At 50.5% G+C, this 11,930-nt stretch overlaps 1 protein-coding gene across 3 annotated transcripts; it reads left to right on the forward strand.

The window, feature by feature from the left end:
- Positions 1 to 10,582, forward strand: RTL6 (retrotransposon Gag like 6). Of its 3 annotated transcripts, none has more exons than XM_024737560.1 (3): positions 1 to 60; positions 277 to 1,348; positions 10,332 to 10,582. In XM_024737560.1, the coding sequence occupies exon 2, from the start codon at positions 591 to 593 to the stop codon at positions 1,308 to 1,310; it is 720 nt and encodes a 239-aa protein (XP_024593328.1). In that variant the 5' UTR covers positions 1 to 60; positions 277 to 590; the 3' UTR covers positions 1,311 to 1,348; positions 10,332 to 10,582. The 3 variants fall into 3 exon arrangements, with proteins under 3 accessions (XP_024593328.1, XP_024593329.1, XP_024593327.1); XM_024737561.1 differs by lacking the exon at positions 10,332 to 10,582 and adding an exon at positions 3,281 to 6,009; XM_024737559.1 differs by lacking the exon at positions 10,332 to 10,582 and having other exon boundaries at positions 277 to 6,009.
- The last annotated feature ends 1,348 nt before the right edge of the window (positions 10,583 to 11,930 follow it).

Below are 11,930 nucleotides of genomic sequence, written 5' to 3' on the forward strand. Positions count from 1 at the left end.
GCCATCTTGGTCGCGGCCGGCGCGGCAGACGGAGTCGCGGAGGAAGCCGCGGAGACCCAGGTACGCGCCCGCTGCCCGCCCCAGGCCCCGGCGCCGCCGCGGGTGCATCGGCCCTTTGTTCTGCCCCAGGTGGGCGCCGGGCCCAGCGTAGGGAGGGGGCCTCGGCGGGGGCGCCCGCATCGCGCCCGCTCTTCGCTCCTCCCACGCCGCGTCCCTTACTTCTAACCCCCGTTTCCGAAGCCGAAACCGTTTTTAAACCATGTTTTCATCCTTCAGGGCCCAGAACAAGTCCACCCTCCTGTGCAGCCCGCCATGGCCTTGTGAGGGCGGCGATCAAGGAGCCACATCCGGAGCTGGGGATCCCCAAGGGTCTGCACCCCCTGCCTGGTCTGGCTGTGCTCATCTGTCGGTCCGTCTGCCCTGCCTTCTTGTTTGGGCTTCTGAGCCACGCTGGGTCTTGAACCCTACCCTTTCCTTGATTGCTCTCTGGGTCTACCCAATTTTAGCATTACAGGTGCTCAGGTTCTGGGATACCCAAACCCCCTTCTCCCGCTTCATCAGTCTCAGCCTTAGGCCGACCTCTGGCCACCATGGTTCAACCCCAGACCGCAAAAGCTGAAACCCCAGCCTCTGCAGCTTCTACCAATGCCCAAATGGATGACGTCATCGACACCCTGACCTCCCTGCGCCTCACCAACTCCGCGCTGAGGCGGGAGGCCTCGACCCTGCGGGCAGAGAAGGCCAACCTCACCAACATGCTGGAGAGCGTGATGGCGGAACTGACCTTGTTACGCACCCGGGCTCGGATTCCTGGGGCGCTGCAGATCACCCCACCCATCTCGGCCATTACCTCCAATGGGACCCGGCCGATGACAACGCCTCCAACCTCTCTGCCCGAGCCCTTTTCCGGAGACCCTGGCCAGCTGGCGGGGTTCTTGATGCAGATGGACAGATTCATGATCTTCCAGGCCTCGCGCTTCCCCGGAGAGGCTGAGCGAGTGGCGTTCCTCGTGTCCCGGCTGACCGGGGAGGCGGAGAAGTGGGCGATCCCCCACATGCAACCCGACAGCCCCTTGCGAAACAACTATCAGGGATTCCTGGCCGAGTTGCGGAGAACCTACAAGTCTCCGCTGCGGCACGCCCGGCGCGCCCAGATCAGAAAGACTTCGGCCTCGAATCGAGCCGTGCGGGAACGGCAGTCACTCTGCCGCCAGCTGGCCGCCACGGGCACGGTGCCCTGCCCTGTGCACCCAGCCTCCAATGGGACCAGTCCAGCCCCGGCCCTGCCCACCAGAGCTCGGAACCTTTAGGAATCGGCCACCACCCTGGTCCGTCTGCCGCCACCCAGGTAGCATACCCCTTTTGCTGCGTAGAAGTGTCCGTGCCACAGCATCGCCCTTGTTTGAAGACATCCCTTCCCGCCTCTCTCGTTCCATAAGGACATCTGTCATTGCTCCTGGGCGCCCTGTGACCCACCTTGCTTCCTGGTATCGCGTGCTAGCTTGGGACCTCCGTTGCATGTTTCCCTTCTCTCGCTTGCAATTCCAGCTCTTCTAGTGACCACAGCTCTGCTGCTGGGTCACGCTGACCCCGCAACACACTTTGGACCATTGGGGCTGACCTTTCCCAGCCTGACCAGGTTCACAGACGCTCGTCTTCCACCCTCTGCGGCCCCACAGCAGCTCCCCACCTGGCTGCCCTGTTCTCAGTAGTGAGCTTGCTGATGACAGAAAGAAGCCCTTTTGGCCAGGCGGGTGGCTTGATGGGGGTACCTGGAGAGGAGAGCCTGGCATCCTGCCCGTAGGTGATTGCCAGCCCTGCCAGGGCCCAGTGTAGCAGGCAGGGGCCTCGTCTCTGCTGTCAGCGGCCAAGGATCACAGCTGGGAGTGTGGTTCCAGCGTTTCCGGGGGGCCAGCTTCACTCTGCACACGAGTATGTAGTCCTTGTGCCCCGTTGCTGCCACTGGGAAAGACTGCTAATGCGGCCTTAGTGGGGAGCCCCCGCAGGCTGCACCCCCATCAACGCCTGGCGTTAGCTGCCAGTGTTCTGATAGCGCCAGGACTGGGGGGAATCCGGAACTCACCTGCTAGGAAGGTCCTTGTGACTTGGGATCACTGGGCATTTCCATCAAGCCTCCACAGGCAGCACGTACATGTCCATCCCTGCCTGAGACCCGCGGCAGGCTGAGGGTGGGATCTAGAGGCTCACTTTGCTGCCCTGGACCCCCCGTGGGAATCAGCGGTGGTGTCCCCCCTGTGGGAATCAGCAGTCGCCCCTCCTCTTTGCCCCCTGGCACTTGGTGGTGCGCTTGTCTAGCTTGAGATCTGTTCCCTTCTCCCTGCAGGGGACATGTGGCCTTCACCTCAGCCCCTTGAGCCACACGTACGATCTCTAGGTCTCCAAAGCCTCTGTGTAGCGTGTCCTCCCCAGGCCTGGGCTCTCCATCAGATGTCCAGCCTTTGTCCCAGAAAACATGGACTCAGGGCTGGAGACCCAGCTCCTCTGGGATGCATCACTGAACCCTTAAGGAGAGAGGGTGTCTGCCTCTGCAGCCCCGGCCAAGGCCTTGCTGGCGTTTGCAAAGGAAAAGAGCTGCGGACTGCCTCGGTCCTAATGCGGTGACAGTGCAGAGCTGGTGCCCGTGTTCCGATTCTGTGCCTCTTAGTGGTGGGTGGCCTTCACGGGGGACGCCCAGAACCACTTTCTAAATGAGTCTTGGCCAAGCCCTTTGGACCGTGGTGCTCCCACCATATTTCAATGCCAAATGAACCGCATTTCCATGACCACCCAGGCGGTGGGAGATGGGCTGTCCTACCTTGGGTTCATCTGCCCCTGTTCTGCTGGTCCTGGCCCGACTGCCGGAGGACAGCCTCTGTGCACCCCTGCAGGCCTACGTCTTGGGACCCCCAGAGGTTGGCTCCTAGGGCCCATCCCCTCTTCCTAAGAGTTTCCATGGTGCAGGGGAAAGTGACTTTGCTCCTGAAGCAACCACCGCCTGCAGGGTCAGGGGTGATCAGTGGTTGCTGGGGTTCGTGGACCACTGCTGCCCACTCATCATAAACTCCATTAGCCCAGTTGCCCTGCTGAACCACTGCCTGAACCCAGGCTTCAGGCCCCCTGGATTCCAGCCAAGGCTGTTCAGGCGGGACCATGGTGCTCATTAAGCCTGAAGCCGGGGAGGGCACACAGTGGGCCACTCTTCTGGGGGGCGGGCCCTCCGGTGTGGGGTCGTGCAGATCACTTGCACTTCCTGCTCTATTCTCTTCTGCCTACCTGCCAGGTGGAGGTGCCCACAGCTGAAGGGGTACGATGACACCCGGGGAAAAGGAGGCCTGCAGGGGTAACTGACACCTTGAAAGTTTCCAGGCGGCCCAGCCCAGCCGGGGTAGGAGACCCAGCACGGGAGCAGGGCAGGAACTGCTCGCCAGCCCCTGGCTGTGCCCAAGTGGCGTTAGAAGTCCTACTGTGTTTGCGTTCGTGCTGCATTTCAGCTGCCGCACGTAACCAGGCCAGAGCCGCTAGGCGAGGCTGGCCGTGCTGCCTGCCTGCACCCGTGACCGGCCCTCTGCACGTGGGTCGTCGTGCCCAGCCTGGGCTGCTGTGGCAGCTGCGTCTGGGTTGGTGAGTTGCTTGGGTTTTGCCAGTTGCTGCGCACGGTACGGGCTGGGGACTCTGCTGCTGTTGGACGCCTGCGACCTCGTTGATCGCTTCCTCAACCTTGGAAACCGGAGTAGATGCGAGGCTTGGGGTTGGACTTGGAAGAAGCCCCACGTTGGGAGCCCCTGGTGGCTCTAGTGGAAGACACCCTAGTCCCGAGCTAGAGAGGATGAGACCCAGGCTTCATGCAGCCCAGAGCAAGGGCAAGTGACTGGGAGGACCGAGCTGGAGAAGGCAGCGGGGGATGGGAGCTGCTCTGTACATATTTGGGGTTTATAATTTCTCAGAATTTAAGAGAACAGGTGTTGATTTATTAAAGGGACAGGGAGTTAGCAGCGTTAAACAGTGCATGTGAGGGGAAGTTTTATGCTTTTCATGGGGTTGACGTTACTTGGACTGTACTGTGTCTGTCTTCTGGTCTCCGTGGTTCCCCATCTGGTAAGGAAGCTTCTTTGCACGGCAGGGCATCGTTCGAGATCAGATTTAGAAGAAGCGGTGACCTCTGGCCTACTGTATAGTGTGACCTTGGGATTGACTTAATGTCCTGAAGCATTTAGGTGACTTCTAGGAAAAAGCCAAGACCCATCTCACTGGTCCCAGGTGAGTATATAATGAGGAGGTCATGACACGGAGCCCAAAAGTACCCCATGAAGACGCAGGTAAGATGCACGAGCTGCTGTTGTCAAGAGGGACAGAACTACCTGCTGGACCATGATCCTGCCAGTCCGGCCTTTAGGAGGAGGAACAAATGTGGGGAGAGCTGGGCAGGTACTTAGGTTACCTTAAGGGAGCAGTCCCGTGACTGAACGAGCACACACACAACGGGGCCAGCTACCAGGGGTGGAGTTTGGGCGGGAAGAGGGGAGAGATCTTAGCAGCCGTCCCTACCATCTTGCAACCAGAGCTGTAAGCCTGAGATCCCCTCTGCTCCGAAAGCCTTAGGTTAGGGGCTTAGAGATGAAGATACAGATGGGGCTCCGGAGAAGGCAACACAGCACCAATTGTCGGGCCGGCAGCAGAAGCTTGCCCGTGTGGGGAGAGGGCTGGGGTTTAGGATAATTCCATCACCCACCACGTGTGGACAGAGCTGATGACTGGCGTGGTCTCGGGGTCCCAACGTCGGGTGTGGCTGTTGGCAGAGCACGGGCGCAGTAAAGGTGGTGGGGTAACACCAGCTCCTCGCCGCGGCATCAGTAACTCCTTTGCATAACCAAGTAACGATGTCCTGGTTGTTTTAACATTTTGGTGTTTCTCCTGGTCTCTCCCCACCCCCTGCCCCCCATGGTTTCTCTGCTTTTTGTTTTAACATACTTGTGATGCTGCCTACTGTAATGATACGATATCGTGTATTTTCACTTACGTCACGGGCATTTCCCTGTGTTATTTCTAATTTTATGTTGAAAGGCCGTGTGCTCCTCCGTCAGGCAGTGCCAGTGGTCGGTCACCAATTCTCTTACTGATTTTTCACCATTAGAAATTAATGAATATCTCTGTGCATAAAGTTTTCCCCAATGTCAAGCTATTTCCTTAGGGTAGATTCTCAGAGGTGGGGTTTATTGAGTTAAAGAATATGAAAACTTGTGGGGCCATGATGACATACTGACAAGCGGTCTCCAGAAATGTTTGTACCCGTTTACACTGCCACCAGCAAAGGTAAACGTGCTGTTTACCATCTTGCCAGTGCTGAGTATTCTCATCTGGCCAAATACTTGCTAATCTGATCATGAAAACAATAGCATTGTATTTTAGTTCGCATTTTTTCGATTTCTAGCGAAGTAGAACATCTTTTCGTGTCAAGCAGTTGTATTTCTTTTGTGGATTGTTGGTGACCTCTGCTCTTATCTACTGGGGGTCTGATAAATTTGTATGAGCTCGTTATATATTAAATATATTAACCTGCTGTGTGTCATACTCGTTGCACATGTTTCCACCTTTTTACTTTTTTGTGTGTTTTACTGAAATTTTCACTTGATACGTAGCTGATCCATTCCCTCGCTTGGCCCTGTGCCCACCAGACTCTTAAGGTAGGCACACATATACGACTGCACTGGTAGCAATGGCTGACGCATAGTAGGTACTCCACAAACGTTTGTGAGACTGGCGTGGATGGATGTGCTGGGCATCCATGGTGCGTCACACACACCACCCCCGCCCCCAAAGTGCTTGTGAACCAAGAACAGTTCACGGACCTTTTGGTCCCAGAATCCCTTTGCACCATTAAAATCCTTTAGGACCCCGAAGAGCTTCTGCTAATGTAGATTTTGCTTATCAATATTTACCATGTTACAAATTAAAATGGAGAATGTTTCAAAATACTATTTTGAAAATAAACTCATTACCTGACAACACGAATAGCATATTTTAAAGAAAACTATTTTCTAAAAAAATTCAGTGAGAAGAGTGGCATTCTTTCATCATTTTGCAAATTTCTTTAATGTCTGGCTTAATATCAGTAGAAGACAGCTGGGACCTCAGACCTGCCCCTGTACTTCATCTTTTGCAAGATCACACATCACGTAGCCTCTGAAAAATTCCACCGTACACTCAGGAGACAGCAAGAGTAGAAAACACACAGGATATTTTAGTCGTATTACAGAAACGGGAATACCTTCCAGAACCGGAAAGGGTCCTGCCCACTTTGAGATCCCCTGGTCTGAGAAGAGACAAGAGTAGTCCGTGCTGCAAACCCCTCCATCTGTCCTTTGTGGTTTCCTTCACTGCTTTAAACTGAAGGTCTTTGTTTCCCTCTAGAATTAATAAAGGCACTTCTGGAATTAGTTTGGCTTGTAGTGTGAGGTGAGGCTCCAACTTGACTTTTCCCCAGTTTTTTCTTTATAAATTTATTCATTTTTGGCGCGGTGGGTCTTCGTTGCTGCACATGGGCTTTCTCTAGCTCTGTTGTGGTGCGCAGGCTTCTCATTGCGGCGGCTTCTCTTGTGGAGCATGGGCTCTGGGGCGCGTGGGCTTCAGTAGTTGTGGCTCGCGGGCTCAGTAGCTGTGGCGCACAGGCTTAGTTGCTCCGCGGCGTGTGGGATCTTCTCGGACCGGGGCTTGAACCCGTGTCCCCTGGATTGGCAGGTGGAGTCTTAACCACTGTGCCACCAGGGAAGCCTTCCCCAGTGTTTAAACCCGAGATCACCTACTGACTTCTTTCTCCCCCTCATCCATGTGTTCCCTCCAGCATAACTGAAAATCTTATCTTTTGTGGCGCCGACTTTCCCAATATCTAGTGATCCATCTATCTCCCCCAGAACTTCCCTTTTAAAAATGATTTCGGGTTTATATTTTGTATTCCTAATAGAGGGTCTTCCCCTTCAGGTTTTCTTAGCTGTTCTCACCAGGTGAACATAAAAATTAATTCTAAATTTTCCCTGAACCCCAGCGCAGACGCAGGGCTGGCAAACTGTGCACAGGCCAGAGCCCTGGAGGGTGAGGTGGCCACTGCTTCATGCCCACGGAAGCCCTTGCCCCTGGGGTTTCAACCAACGTTCCTCTACGACTGGTGGCTGGTTTGCAATCAGGGGTGAAAATCTGTGTCCCAACTGGCTAGCCTGCTGCCTAGTCAGGGTCTTCTGCTTGGAAAAGTCTAGAGTGCACACGATGCCCTGCTGGCTGGCCCCGGACGGCTGGTCCTAAGAGGTTTACAAGGGCCTCGCTGTGTCTTTCAAAAGCTCTTCCCTGGGTTCCGGAACATCTGGATGTAGCTGGGGAGTCTTCTGGATTCCAAACGGTATTGTGTCCCCAGAAACCTGCTGGTCACACTTCAAGCACCGCATTTGAAACCAGTAGCAACTGCTGAGTCTCAGATCGTATCTGAGCAAATTCCAAAGACAGGAGTCTCGTGAGATCTGCCCGTGAGTTCCCAATGGCCACCAGGCTCTGGGCATCTGCTAAAGCCTCTTCCTAAGAAAAGTTAATTTCTAGGCATACACTGTAGCGGGGTATCGAGCTGGGCTTTTCCTGTCGTAGCCGAGACCCACATACGAGAATGAAAGCCTGTACTCTGAACTTTGACAGCTGCTGACGGTCCGTCAGTCCCCCAACTTGAAGGGATGTCTTAGCTCTGTCAGTCTACCAGCACCCAACGGTTACATAGGCTGGCTGGTTCTTTACCAAACCTGTTTTCTCCTCTTTCTGGGCAAAAAGCTAGACTACATTCCCCAGCCTCCTTTCCAACCTGGTGGGGCTCAATGATGGAATTCTAACCAGTGGAATGCGGGCGAGAGGGATGCTCCCTGTTCTCTCCCCTTCAACCATTTGATCCACGCTGATAGCCAAGGCGACCTTGGAAAACAGAGTGAAGATGGCAGATCCATACAACAGAGACCCCAAGCCACAGTCTGTGGGAGAGCTGCCAGGATCCCCATGGGCCTGGGGCACTGGGCATGACTGGGGGTCAGCTCCCAGCAGTGAGCAGGTGGGAGCAGGGAGCAGGGGGAGGAGGGTGTGGCGGCGGCCCCAGGAGGAGTGAGCGCCCGCGGTTGCTACAGCCTTTCCGGGAACCCTATGTCCTCTTTCCTCGAGTGGCCCTGACACGAGCACCAATGTGGCCTGGCGAGGGAAGAGCAAAATCCAGTTAAGAGAAGGCCTCTTGGCCCCTCCAAAGCCACCAGGGTCACAAAGAGCTCCGGCCAACCCTGGGGAGAGGGGATGAGACACGCCCCAAATTGTTGGGGCCAAACATTCTTTAGAAGCAGACAGGGCTTAGTCTTAACAAGAGACTGTTCTACACACAAAAAAATGACAAGAAAACCTTTTCATGTGGCCAAGATATCGTTAAGGGACCTCCTACCCAGTGGGAAGGGGTTTGACACATCCCACTGGATTGAGGTCTGGAAGAAATCAAAGTTTTTCTATTTCTATTCCGAACGAGTTGAGATGCTTCAATAAACCAGTTATACTTCATTCACTTAAATGATGAACCCGCCCACAAAGCTATGAAATAACAGAACAGGAAAAGCAGAGACAACCCTGGTAGTCTCAGCCTTAAAGGAGCTTTAGGGCATAAAAAGCAGCGCGTCAGAGCGATGCTGCTCTTAGCACGCCGACTGCCCGGGGGGGTTTAGAAGAACCTTTGGAATCTGAATGAGAAAAGGACCACAGTAACCCACAGCTGTGCACCTGCTGTCTGTCAGACATGGTTCTAGAAACCGAAGGTGTAAGGGTGAACAAGACAGAGACTTTGCCCCTGTGGAGTCCTTCTTCTTCCAGGAGACGAGAATGATAAACCCCCGTGTATCTCATAGAAGGGAGGAGCGTGGATGGGGTCCAAGAAGATCTCTCCAAGGGCTTGATACGGAGCAAAGCCCCCAAGGAAATGAGTGAAGTGGGCTTAGACTCAAGCCTGACTGTAGTCCCAAAGAGGAAAAGTTATTCAAATCTGTGTTTAGTCTTAAAATCTATAGTGCCTTAGACTCAAGGAAGTATTTTTTTTCAGATTTGAGATGACACTGAATATATAATTTTCTGTTTTCCGTAAAACTGACTTAATATGATACACAGTTTATCATGTTGTTAAAAAGTTTATTTGAAAATAAGCTAACGATTTCATAATATTTCCTTACATGGAGGTATATATATAACTTGCATAGCTGTTCTTCCCCGGGCTGGCTTCATTTTTTAAAAATCAGGACATAATTTACACCCAGTTAAGTGAGCCGAACTGAAGTGCATACTTCAACGTGTTTTGAAAAATGTATGCACCCGTGTCACATACCCCAAATCAAGATGTGGAACGTTCCCATCACTCCAGAAATTTCCCTTGTGCCTTCAACCTCTCCCCACCGCTGCCAGGCAACTGCTGTTTTAATGTCTATGCCCATAGATTAGCTTCTGGAACTTCATATCGATGGATTCATGAAGTGGGCACCCCTTTGTATTTAAGCTTCTTTTGCTACTATGATGTTTTGAGATCCATCCGTGTTGGTGTATGTATTAGTAATTCATCACTTATTATTGCTGATTCAAGGTCCACTTCATTCTGTAGATAGGTGCTAGCTGTTTTGCCATTCATCTGTTAATGGACATCTAGGCTACTGCCAGGTTGAGCAAACACAAATAAAGTTGCCATGGACGTCCCCAGAAAAGTCTTTTTGTGCACGTATGTTTGCATTTCTCTTGGGTAAATACAAGGAGCGGAATTGCTGGGCCATAGGTAAACTGTGTAACCTTATAAGAAACGGCCAAACTGCCTTCCAAGGTGGATGCGCCATTTGACGTTCGTGGCTGTGTGTGTGAGTTCACGTTGGTCCAGCTTCCTCTCTTCCCTTGCTGTTGTCAGTCATTTTCATTTCAGCCGTTCTGGTGGGCGGGTAGCAGTATCCCATGATGGTTTTACTGATTTCTAATGATTCTGAGCCCTTTTTTTTTGGCTAACCATTAATATATCTTGTCTCCCCCCGCCCCAATGTTTTATGAAAAATATCAAACATACATAAAAGTTGAAAAAAATTGTATCATAAACATCCATACATCCACCAGCTACATTCTACAATGAGCATTTTGCTAAATTTGCTCTATTGTATAAGCATCCATCCTTCCAACCATCCTCAATATGTCTTACTTTTAATGCACAGGGCAGTAAGTGAAAGATATCAGTAGACTTTAAGCACGTAGCATGCATACCGCTAACTAGACTTCCACATTTGTTTACAGTGCTTTTTTTTTATTGGCAGAAGGGGGATGAATTCACATACAGTGGAACCATCTGGGGAGTTTTGAAAAAAGCATCCACCACTGTCACGCAAGCCCCTCTCAAGATACAGAACATCACCACACAGAAAATTCCCTGGTACTTCTCCCAGTCCTAAATACTTTGGTCAATCCCCAAGACACAAAAATATTCTGTAATTCCTTCTAAAAAATTAAAATTTAAACTTCTGAAAAGATTTTATTGAAATATAGTTGATTTACAATGTTGTGTTAGTTTCAGGTATACAGCAAGGTGATTCAGTTATGCATATATGAATAGCTATTCTTTTTTAGATTCTTCCAGTATTAACTTTTACATGTAGGTTTCTGATTCATCTCAAAAAAGTATTTTGTGGATGATATGAGATGGGGTTGAAATTTGTTTCTTTCCCATATGGACATTCAATCGCTTTAGAATAACTTGTTGAAAGATGCTCTGTTTCTCCATTGGGTCGCTTTGGTGACTTTGTTTAAATCAAACGACCTAATAGAGTCGGTCTACTTCTGGACTCCTTCTGTTTCAAAAATCTATTTGTCTATTTCCGTGCCAGCACCATGCCGTCTTGATTACTGTGACTTTGTAGTAAGCTTTGAACTCAGGATGTGTAAATGCTGCAATGATGTGCTTCCTTTTCAAGATTGCTGTGGGCACCGTACATCTGTGCTCTCCAGTTAGTAAGTTGCTAGACACATGTGTCTGTTTAAATTTATTAAAATTAAGTAAAATGAAAGATTTAGTTCCTTGAATATAATAACCATATTTTAAGTGCTCACTAGAGCATTTCTACTCTCATAGTTCTATGTTAGGTTCTTTGCAATTCCATATAAATGTTATAATCATTTCATCAATTTCTATTAAGGAAGCCTGCTGGGACTCACTCTGATTGGGAAGGAATTGAATCTACAGATTAAAGTGGTTGGAACCTGACATTTTAATATTGTTGAGTCTTCCGATACATGAATATGGTTTATTGCTCACTTTGTTTCGAATTTCTTTAATTCTTCTCAGCAGTTTTGTAGTTAATGGCCTATCACATCTTTTGTGAATGTATTCCTAAGGGTTTTATGATTCTAGATGCTATTTTAAATGGAATTTTTTAAACAATTCATTTTGCAATTGTTTCTTGCTGAGGTATAAAACCCAAACTAATTTTTACATTTGCTTTTATTCTGTGACTTTGCTAAATTTATGTATTAGTCCTGGTAGTTATTTCCCAGGCTCCTTAGGATTTTCTATACTCGCGATCATATTGTCTGTGAATAAAGAGAGTTTACATCTGTCTTTTCAGCCTGGATGCCTTTTATTTTTCTTTCTTGCCTTTTCGCGCCGTCTAGGACTTTCTAATACAGCATTAGACGGAAGTCACAGAGCAGGTAGCCATGTGTTATTCCTGACCTGGGGGAACATGGTCGATATTTCACCTGAGTAGTAGGTCTCTCATACATGCCTTTTAACAGATTCATGAGATTTCCATCTATCTCTCATTTGTGAGAGTTCTTTTTTTTTTTTTTTTTTTTTAGGGATCTTCCCGGACTGGGGCACGAACCCGCGTCCCCTGCATCGGCAGGCGGACTTCTCAACC

This window comes from Neophocaena asiaeorientalis, unplaced genomic scaffold (genome assembly GCF_003031525.2).
Source record: "Neophocaena asiaeorientalis asiaeorientalis breed wild unplaced genomic scaffold, Neophocaena_asiaeorientalis_V1.1 scaffold242, whole genome shotgun sequence".
Lineage (NCBI taxonomy): Eukaryota > Metazoa > Chordata > Mammalia > Artiodactyla > Phocoenidae > Neophocaena > Neophocaena asiaeorientalis.